The sequence below is a fragment of the Centroberyx affinis genome, unplaced genomic scaffold (genome assembly GCF_046629955.1).
Source record: "Centroberyx affinis isolate AG114_WGS23_722 - 3 ecotype Tasmania unplaced genomic scaffold, CSIRO-AGI_Caff_v1 ptg004254l_1, whole genome shotgun sequence".
NCBI lineage: Eukaryota > Metazoa > Chordata > Actinopteri > Beryciformes > Berycidae > Centroberyx > Centroberyx affinis.
This window is the reverse complement of record NW_027281985.1, coordinates 26,555-37,500: the sequence shown is the minus strand read 5'-3', so window position 1 is coordinate 37,500 and position 10,946 is coordinate 26,555. Positions and strand designations below refer to the sequence as shown.

At 41.8% G+C, this 10,946-nt stretch overlaps 1 protein-coding gene across 1 annotated transcript in view; it reads left to right on the top strand.

Annotated features, from left to right (window-relative positions):
- The window catches only part of sema4f (sema domain, immunoglobulin domain (Ig), transmembrane domain (TM) and short cytoplasmic domain, (semaphorin) 4F), a 63,526-nt gene that overhangs the window by 37,374 nt on the left and 15,206 nt on the right, over positions 1–10,946 (top strand). The window contains exons 2-3 of the mRNA XM_071543175.1: positions 9,941–10,092; positions 10,738–10,797. Coding sequence (XP_071399276.1) covers positions 9,941–10,092; positions 10,738–10,797 — 212 coding nt within the window. The remainder of the gene's footprint in view (positions 1–9,940; positions 10,093–10,737; positions 10,798–10,946) is intronic.

Genomic DNA, 10,946 nt, shown 5'->3' with positions numbered 1-10,946 from the left:
TCATTTCATTCCTCCCTCCCTCATCCTTCCCTTCATTCCTCTCTTTCTCTCTCTCCCAATAAACTGGAAAGAGTTTTAAAAGGCCTGATATTCTGTTGTAGTAAAATATTCATGATTGCGTGGGATATTATGCTTAGATATTTATATTATGCAACACGATAGCTATGTTATATGTAGCAGTAGTGTCTTTCTTACTGTAAGATAAAAATAACAGGATTGCGTTGATTCAATGACTCATTCATACAGAAACTCTCTCGGGCACACACACACACACACACACACACACACACACACACACGTGCACACTCTATGTACACACACACCTACTGTGCGAGGGCGGGTGAATGCTGTAGGCACCAAGCATCTAAACCAACACACAGTCACACAGACGCACACACACACACACACACACACACACACACACACACAAACACGCACCACACACACACACTAATCCTGCAGGGCATGGGCGAATTTAGGGCAAGCCTGATTAGTAGTGCTACTGCTTATCACCCAGAGCCAGCAGCCTCCTACCCTAGAGAGAGAGAGAGATAGAGGGAAAGAGAGAGAGATAGAGAGAGAGAGAGAGAGACACAGAGAGAGAGAGAGAGAGAGGTTGGGGGTGGGAAGAGGAAGAGGGGAAGAGGAAGAGGTGGCAGGAGGTCGAAAAGTGAACGGGGTAATGAACAAAGGAATTTCTTTTTGCAATATGGTCGTCAATGACATTTTATTCATTCACTTTTAAAATCTTCCATATGTGAACGCACACCTGGCATACGGCAACGCCCCCTGGAGAGAGAGAAAAGAAGGAAATATGAAAAAGAAGAGAGGGGAAAATGAGGTGATGAACTGGGTGGTCTACTGCTACCCAGAACCTCATTATCCTCTACACACTCCCTCTGTTCATCCTTCTTCTTCTTCTGTTCTCCTTCTTTCCCTCTCTCCTCCTTCATCTTTCTTTTTTCTTTCTTCCTACCTCTTCCGCAACCCCCCCCCCCCTTCTCTCCCCTCTTCACCTCTTTTTCTTAATTCCTGGTAATCCCCTCTGTTCCCTGAGGACTTGGTGTGTGTGTGTGTGTGTGTGTGTGTGTTGCTTGCTGCCCCCAGTGTATAAGAACAACATTGTGTGTCAAGGTTGTTTTGGTAGATCAGCTAATGGTAATGCGGTGGAGTCTTCATGTCAATATACTGTAAATTTAATGTTGTTCAGTCTGCCAGGCTCAGTTACAGTGAAAACTGATGATGTGAAGTGAAGATTGCAATCACTATAATATTTGTTTAATATTCTGGATTATATATGCAGCCCACTGTTATATATGAGCTGCACTATGTTTATACCATAGAGATGAAGCCATATCGTATTGTATCATCTATGTTTTTCACTGTATGCTGGCATTGTAAGCTGAAATATGCTTAGTGCAATAAATGGTATCGTATTGTATTATAACTTCTATTGCCATTGATATTAGTTATTCCATAAAATGAAATTGTCACATGGATATCAGGGTGTCTGCAGGGTGTGGTCTTAAAATGTTTAAAATCCGCCTCCCTTGAAGTCCCCAGTTCAGTTTAAGAGGTCTTAAAAATCTGTCTGTTTTTCTTGCGGGAAATCAGCCTACTCACGCACTCTGCTCCTCTGCTCTGATAGGACAACAGTAGGTTTTTCATTTTCATGTTCATTTCTGAGGCAAAACTGGTTTTATATTTCATTTGAACTGGCATTAAAAAGGTCTTAAAAAAGTCTTAAATTTGACTCGATGGAACTTGCAGACACCCTGGCGTACGGGCGTAAACTTGGCTGTGTCTCTTTAAAAATGTGATTAAAAAGAAACATAGGCTTGTCTTGGTAAAAAAAAAAGGCTCCCAACCCCTGCTATGGAGACTGATAGTGTGTCTGCGTTACTTAGTAGTGACTTAAAAGTGACCTTGTCCTTCTTTATGGTAAGTTTTATCTCCTATGACATCACTGTAATATTTCTAATGGATATTACATATAGTTTTGAAGCATAGCATCCTTCTAAAATGTAGGATTACTACGGTTCTTTTTCATCCTAACCTCTAATGCTCCTACTGAAACATGATTACTCTTCCTGATAATACAATTTAGGTTTAGGGGAAATTGTATACAACTTTTAACAAAGATATGGGCACACTAAACATTGACTACTGCGAGCCCATATAAGATTCATACAACTTCCAGCCGCTGACTGGAATTTGCCTCTTTGCACGTTTTCTCACAGTTGCGTGATTACGAGGTAAATGAATCAAACCGCAGCTGCAGACACTTCAGTGAAATTCCCTCCGTTTTCATCCTCGAGTGTGTCCGGCCGCACTTAAAACACGCCACACACATGATATGTTGCAGCTTTCTTGTAATGTTCAGCTGCGTTTGTATGCGGTGATGGATGCTAACGGGGGATAAATGAGGAGCGTTCCCTCCGTACATCTAAAGAGTCGACGGCTTTGATGCTTTGATGCCTTTGTAAGGCCCTTTCATTGGCACAAAATAGGCTGAAATTGACCATGACCACTACAAGGGGAGGCTTGTGTCTGTCTCGCGCACATGTACACACACACACACACACGTACACACACACACACACACACACACACACACAAACAAGAGAGTAAAAATTGTGTTTTTCAATCCAAGAACAGGCAGCCTATAGCAAGATATTTTGTCGAAACACCAGATACAACCTATTCATCTTTATTCCTCTTTTTCTCCTTCATCTCTCAGCATCTTTGTGTTTTTCCAGACACTCTTTCTCTCTCTTTTTCTGCCTGCTTTCTCTCTGTCTTTTCCCCTTCTTTTGTCAATATATAACTTTTCAGACACACTCTTTGTCTGTCACTCTCTTACTCTGTTGCTATCTCTCCATCCCCTTTTTTGCTGTATCCTATTGTATTGTATTTTTTTGTCTCAATTTGCATTTTGAAACACCCTCTGCCCCCCCCTCTCTCGCAGACAACACGCACACACACACACACACACACACACAACACACACACACACACACACACACACACACACACACACACACACACACACACACACACACACACACACACACACACACTGTAATACACTCTAGAAACAGCTCTTGAGACAGGATATGCCTGAATAGCTGACTTCTGTCATCAATCAATGCAAAGACAATGAACCACTTAGGAACAATGAGAAGGGGTTAACCAAACATTACAGACACACACACACACACACAGACACACACACACACACACACACACACACACACACACCACACACACACACACACACACACACACACACACACACAAACAAAAGTAAGTCTGATTGTGTATAGCACACATTGTGTTTGTCTTTTGTTCCAAATGTTGTAAATTTCATTTAAATTAAGCTACTGGATAGTAGCATCAGCAACTGGAGAAAACAGTTGCTGGAAGTCCATTCATTTTCTATAGAGTTACTGTGTGTGTGTGTAGGAGCAGTGATTGACTACATTCCAACATTCATTTTAGTGGCAGTGACTTCTAGGAGTTAAAGGAATGCACCAAGTTTTTGGGGAGATTGGTCCATTGGTCAACCTGTTAAGTGATGAGAACATAAACACCATAATCATGCTAACTCTTTAGTTCACTGTGTTGAGTTATCATAGGTGGTTAGCATTATCTTGAAATAGAAAAAAGGAGAACTTGCAGCATCTCTAAAGCTAAATGACAAGTCATCTTGAATGATATGCAGCTAAATCTGTCAGTTTTATGTCGGAGATTGGTCAAATTTACCTGAAATATAATACAACAACAACATGCTGTTTTGCATTACCGGGGACTACTTTCCCTGTTTATTTAGGAAGTGAAAGTGGTGGGCGATGTGGTCGCTCACCAACAGTTCCAAAAATAAACCCGGCTGCATCAGAGTTAATGATATTTCAAATCTAAAATGTATGAACCTAAAGGCTAAATAAGAAAAACATTAACAACTTTACTACCAGGGACACATGGATGATTTGGGTGTCTATGTTGTCATCACTTAACAGGAAAGCTGACCAATGGCCAAATTTGTCAAAAACTTGGTGTATTCCTTTAACCTGTGTCCTAAAATCCCCTCTGCCCCCCACTACTACTAAACAATTCAGAGGAAACAGCAGCTGGAAAATGGCATTGAACTGAGCTGAGTGGATGATAATGCTGTAAATGTGTATTTTTGCAGAGTGTGAGTCTCTGTTGATCATGCAGCTGTGTCCTGTCTCACTATAGAAGGCTGTGTGTTTGTGTGTGTGTGTGTGTGTGTGTGTGTGTGTGTGTGTGTGTATGTGTGTGTTGTGTGTGTCCCTCTCTGCATCTTTTCTCTCCATCCCATCAGTTTTGATTGACAGATTAAGGAGTGAAGTGTATAATTTATCACTTCCTGCTTGGTCCAATCCCACAATACCCTGCAGCCAGAGACCAGGATCGGTCCCTCGGAGCAACAGCCAGTATATTAAACCCTTAATGGACACACACACACACACACACACACACACACACACACATACACACATACACACTCTCTCTCTGCTGGTCTCTCTCCCTGGCTGCCTCTCAGTCATGTTTAATGTATAATGAATGAATGATTCATGGCAGGGGAGAGGAAGGCGAATTTTGTATTTTAGGACTGCTTATTCATTTATACACACACACCAGTCACTATTTAAAATTATACCAAGGGCGGGGGGGTGTGATCTTTCAGTATGCATCAGGTCATCAGGTTTGCCAGACACACACTATAACTCCCATTCGATTCTAATGTGCGATTCCTTCTCAATAACACCTGTGTCACATCACAAGATTTAGAAAGCTCTTTAGTTACCGTTCCTCTATTTCTTAGTGTTTATGTGTCCGGGTTTAGCTGAGCATGTGTGCTCTTTTGCATGTTCCCACTTCAAGACAGGAGAGGATTTACTGTATTATTTAAGAAAGGAAAGGTTCTTTACCCATCCAACCCCTGCCTCTTCACAGAAGCCAGACAAGTAGAAACATAAAAAGTTTCAAAATCATTAAAAGAAAGGAATGTCCACTTAATGTTTTGCTGACTCTGGCTGAAACGTTATATTGTCTCAAGTTAATTTGAATAAAATACCCTTTGGCAGCAGCTACACAGTGAGTGGACATGCTTTCCACTTATAGTACTCTCAGTCTTTCCAACTAATTCAATAGGCAGCGATCACATTGTATCGACTGGACTCTATAGCATAGACTTACTTTAGAAATGATATAGGGAAAAACACATTACAGTTTGAGTAGATGGCCTTTGTTCTACCATGTGACCTTTTGATAATGCTCCATATCAGATACCACCACATACACACACGTGCACATGCACTCATCACACGTGCACACATGAATGCGTTATGTGCACACAAACACACACAGGCAGGAGGCAGGAGGTGATATTTGATACATGGTAAGCTACAGGCTCCTGCTGTCAGACAGGAGCCATTTGCCCAACCTGCCGAGCGTCTTGCCTTCACTTTACATTCATGTCAAGTCGAGTCAAATTTATTTAGAAAGCTTCTAACAAACAGTTACGTCACCAAGTGCTTCAGAGCCAAGGACACAAAGATAAAGATACGGTAAAGAGATGATAAACAAGAAAGCCAAACCTTTTAGGTCTCTCTTTTAGGGCTGCAGCTAACGATTGTTTTCATTATTGATTCATCTATAGATTATTTTTAGATTAATTGATTAATCGTTTAGTCTATAAAACGTCAAAAACAATGAGAAATACCCATCAAAGTTACCAGAGCCCAAAGTAAAGCTGTAACCAGCAAATGCTTGGTATTTTTACTTAATAAATGACTGAAATAATTAATTGATTATCAAAATTAGAATTTTCTTTCGACCAACTAATCGATTCATCTTTTAAGGACTAGTCTCTTATTTTCTATTTTCTCTGCTTCTTTTTCTTTTACTTGATTTCTCAGCCATGGTCCTACATGTTTTTCCCTTCTATACACCATGTCTAACACACGTGTTTTGCCTTTGGATGTTTGATTTTGGTGTGTATATATATGTGTGTGTGTGTGAGTGTGTGTGTGTGTGTGTGTGGACAAGGGCAGATGGTGTAGCTCTAGGAACCATCTCTACATTAGGGTGCACAGCAGGTGGCGGCACTATGTGTATCTGTGTGTGTGTGTGTGTGTGTGTGTGTGTGTGTGTGTGTGTGTATGTGGTCACGTCCTATAGAGCCAGTGAGGACCAGTTTACAAGGACATCTCTCCAGACCTTGCCTTCGGCCTGTGTCACTAACACTCATGTCTGACATTGCACTGTGTGTGTGTGTGTGTGTGTGTGTGTGTGTGTGTAGTCAGGCAGAACGACAGAGGCGATAAACTGAGTTTGAAGAAGTGATGCTGCAGGGGAATGAAAGGATGGATGGATGGATGGATGATGGAGGAGAGAAAGAGGGGAGAAGGAAGGGATTCATGCGTGAAAAGAAATACAGCAATGTGAGACAGAATGAGAAAGAGGGACAAAGGGAGGTTATAACTCTCCTCTCCTCTCCTCTCTTCCTCTCCTCTCCTCTCCTCTCCTCTCTTCCTCTCCTCTCCTCTCCTCTCTTCCTCTCCTCTCCTCTCCTCTCCATCCCATCTCAGCTTTGATTGACAGATTAAGGTGGGGGTTGTTTATTTTATCGCTTCCTTGAAGTGGGAGGACTCTGGGTGTGAAAGCAGCAGAGGGACGCCAAACTATACAAACTATTGGTCAAGGGCCACACACACACACACACACACACACACACACACACACACACACACACACACACACACACACACACACACACACTCACAGAGAGAGAGAGAGAAAGAGAGAAAGAGACATAAACAGTTGTGATTGTCAACAGTATGGCATTAGGAAGCAGATGCCACAAAAATGCCACAAAAATGCCCCTCTACATACAGTATGTATCTGCTTTACCAGACTGAGATCTCTCTTCACACACTGGCCGATTTTCAGGAAGTGGCGTCCTTCTGTGAGCGAATCAGAGCCCAGCTTGCCGCTCGACCGCCGCCGCCTGGAGGCTTTTAGCTGAACAGATGGCTTCTTAGTGAATGAGAAATGACATGCATGTGAAATGTTACGGGAAACAGAGACAGACTGACTGGACGGGGGCAGTCTGGAGGACGGAGAGAGAGACAGAGAGTGAGAGAGAGAGAGAGAGAGAGAGAGAGAGAGAGAGAGAGAGAGAGAGAGAGAGAGAGGAGTTACAGAGTAGGGGGAGAGAAAATGTCCGCGTGTGGGCGTGCATGTTTATGAATGCGTTTGTGTGTGTGCAATTGAAGAGAGATTCAGTTTCGGGCAGATGTCAGTGTATTGGGAGTGCTTTCACTTTAGAGAAAAAGACAGACAGGCAGACAGACAGTTAGATAAGAAGGTAGGCAGACAGACAGGCAGACGCACAGACAGGGACTCAGTAGAACACCATGTCAGCTCCATAGGCCGTTTACCAGAATATCCTGGCATTTCTCTTTGAGTCACATCCAACCCCATACGAACAGAGGATTATTGTCCCAGCTTGAGTCTGCCAAATGGGTCCGAGGGCAAAATCCGCTCCTCCCAATTCCATTTCTCTTCCTCAAAAGATTTTCCTCAAAAGATAATCTCTTTCATATACTGTGATGGAATGTATTAGCAGGTTAATATCACTTACTATAATTATAGCATTTGTAAAAAAAAAATCTGTTTCAGTTATAAGAAATGAATCAGTCATATAGTTTTTCTTTTAGATAAACTGCATAATCTAGTTGATAGCTTTAACTCTGATATGAGATATGGTCTATTTATATATTTTAGTCTATATTTTTATCTTTTATGCTTTTGCTTATTGTCATTATTAACTGCTATTTATACTGTTCTGAAAGATCATTTTAGTCCTGTTTGTATTTACTCCATCCCTCCTCACCTCTTTCTTCCTCGCTGTCGAATACTCCGCCTCTAATTATTTGTCACATTATCGCCTCCTCACCTCTATTTGCAGAATAATACAGGGTGTGTGCGTGCGTGTGTGTGTGTGTGTGTGTGTGTGTGTGTGTGTGTGTGTGTGTGTGTGCTCTTTTGTTACGTTCTCTCTTATGCCCGTTTCTAATTTTATCAGATGATGAAAAAAGCCCATTATGCCGGTGAATGCTGTTTGTTCTCTTCTCTGCTGTGTATTGGCTTGTTGGTCTGTTTGATGCTTAATCCTATTAAGTAGAGGAGGAGAGTGATACTCAATGTGTGTGTGCGTGTATGTGTGTGTGTGTGTGTGTGTGTGTGTGTGTGTGTGTGTTCACATGCATATAGGCGTTTGTTGTTTTTATTCGTCATACAATTTCATCACTTGTTTGGCTGTGTAATTACAATGGAGTAGTGTGTAATGGGTAACATGAGTAATCTGTAATATCTTTTGTGCTTTTGCGGGTTTTTTTTGCACAAGTGAGTGGTTAAATCAACATTAGAGGCTTTATTCAATGGCATTATGGGCTGTAATGTATCCCCCTGATGAGTTAATCTGTGGCACACAATGTGTTTGTGTCTTTGTAGTGGTGGAGTGGAGCTTCTTTGAATGTGCTTGTGTTTGTGTGTGTGTGTGTGTGTGTGTGTGTGTGTGTGTGTGTGTGTGATGGAGGCGCAGTGTGACTCTTATTAAAATTAACTATAAATCTCTTCAGAACCCAGTTATTGGCTCCATGTTCATAAATTCTGTCTTTGTCTTATTTCTGCTCTCTCTCTCTCTCTCTCTCTCTCTCTCTCTCTCTCTCTCTCTCTCTCTCTCTCCCTCTGAAAGTGTAAAGCCTTTTTTCTTGAAGGTCAACAAAGGTCAGCATTGTAGGACTTCAAAAAAAAAAAGCTAAATCCCTCACACACAAAACTATGTACACACAAACACACTTTCTCTCTCTCTCTCTCTCTCTCCACTCTCTCCTCTCACCGCCACTCCAAAGAAGTTCAATACACAGCTGTGCTCTCTCCTGACAGCAGCTGTGACATGAGAACACACACACACACACACACACACACACAGGCAGAGCTTTGTCCCGTAGCCGATGATGGGAGACAGACAGAATAGGAGGGAAGTAGAGAGAGAGTGAATGATTGCAAAACACAATCCAAAAGCTTTTGGGATTTTGATTCATGTGATCGTCCTGAGATTACAAATATAACTGAGATTACATATCATGTATTATGCAAAAGTGTAATGCATTTTTTATTATTAAATGTCATGATTATGCATTATTTAGTTTATTGCTTTTTTTTGCCTTAGCTGTGGATTTGACTCTGTATCATCATGTTGGAAACAATATTTAAAATAGAGGTAAATGGATAGAAAATGGAGAGGATGACAAGGGTGATGGAGAGAGAGGAAGAGAGAAATGAGTTCAGGGAGAGTGTGTGTTTGTACTGTATATGATTGTATGTGTGTGTGTGAGAGAGAGAAATAGCAATTACCTAAAAAGAGAGAGAGAAAAAAGGAGAAAAATAAAGACAGCAGAGGGAAAAAGTACAGTAAAGAGAGGGATGAAAGAGGACAGAGACGATTAAAGGAGTTCATCTGTAGCTCTGATTGTGTTAAAAGGGCAGAGAGCTTTAACACTCATTTCTCTCTCTCTCTCATTCTCTCATCCCTCCATCTCTTCATCTCTCCACTCGTCTAGCTGAGAACATGTTATACTGTTGTCAACAATTTCTTCTCACATTTACATTGGGTAGAAGAGGGAAAAAGGCAAAATATAGTCCAAATCTTTATCTATGTATTTAGTGGTATTACCTTCAGCATTTCTATAGCCTTTCTCTCTTTCCATTTTGGATCTTGATGTCTCTCCAGTTTCCTTACTTACTTCCCCCTTCCTTTGGGACTCCATTTTGGATCCTGTGGTTTCCTAACAGCACCACTAACCTCTCATCTCTCCCCCTCTCTCTCTCTCTCTCCTTCGATCAGAGTCGGACACCATGCTGGGCCCGGAGCAGTTCAGGGGCGTGGCCAACTTCAGCACCTTCCTATTGGACCATTCATCAGGCATGCTCTTCCTGGGTGCCAGGGACGCCATATTGGCCGTCGACACCAACAACCTGAACCTACCGCCACGCACAGTAAGGATGGAGTGTGTGTGTGTGAGAGAGAGAGAGAGAATGATGGAGAGAGAGAAAGAAAGGGCAATCGCCGTCCATCATAGCATTTCTGAATTGAATTAATCAAATTTGAGGCTGTCTGGCATCTCATTATGAAGTCATTGTGCAACTAATTTACTGGAAGATCTTTTTTGCATTTTCCAAACCTGATTGGTTATCATATCGGTCACATTTACATAATGCACACAATTCATTTCCTAATGAGCTCCTTCAGATTTGCATAAGCGAGTCTAATTGGCCGAACGAGTATCCCGGACGTTTGCATGTTCCCTTTGAAGCTCCTATACAATACGCTCTCAGACAAAAGGTACCAGGTTGTCGCTTTGGTCATGAAAAGGCATTCAAAGCGATATTTTGCTTTGATAGAACAATTCTACTTCTCAGCATTCATCAGCCATAACTATGAGACTGACAGGGATAGAGACTTGATTCCATCCATTTGCAGGGTCAAGAAATCAACTGCAATGGGAGCATTTTTTGGACCAGTTCTGTGACAAGTCTGAGCAATTACCAATAATTGATGAGTAAGTGTCAAATGGCCTCTCAATACTTAATCTTGTCTTTCTCTCTCTCTCTCTCTCTCTCTTTCTCTCTCTCTCTCTCCAGATTAATTGGGATGTACCAGAGGAGAAGAGGAAGTCCTGTGTGGCAAAGGGAAAGACAGAGGTGAGAAGTGTGTGTGTGTGTGTGTGTGTGTGTGTGTGTGTGTGCTCGTGTGTGTGTTTCCCCCACACCCGATTCAGTTCAACATCTAGAATCCATTTCACATTGGACATTTTCACAACGTTCCTTGAGATAGTTTGCCAAATTGACCT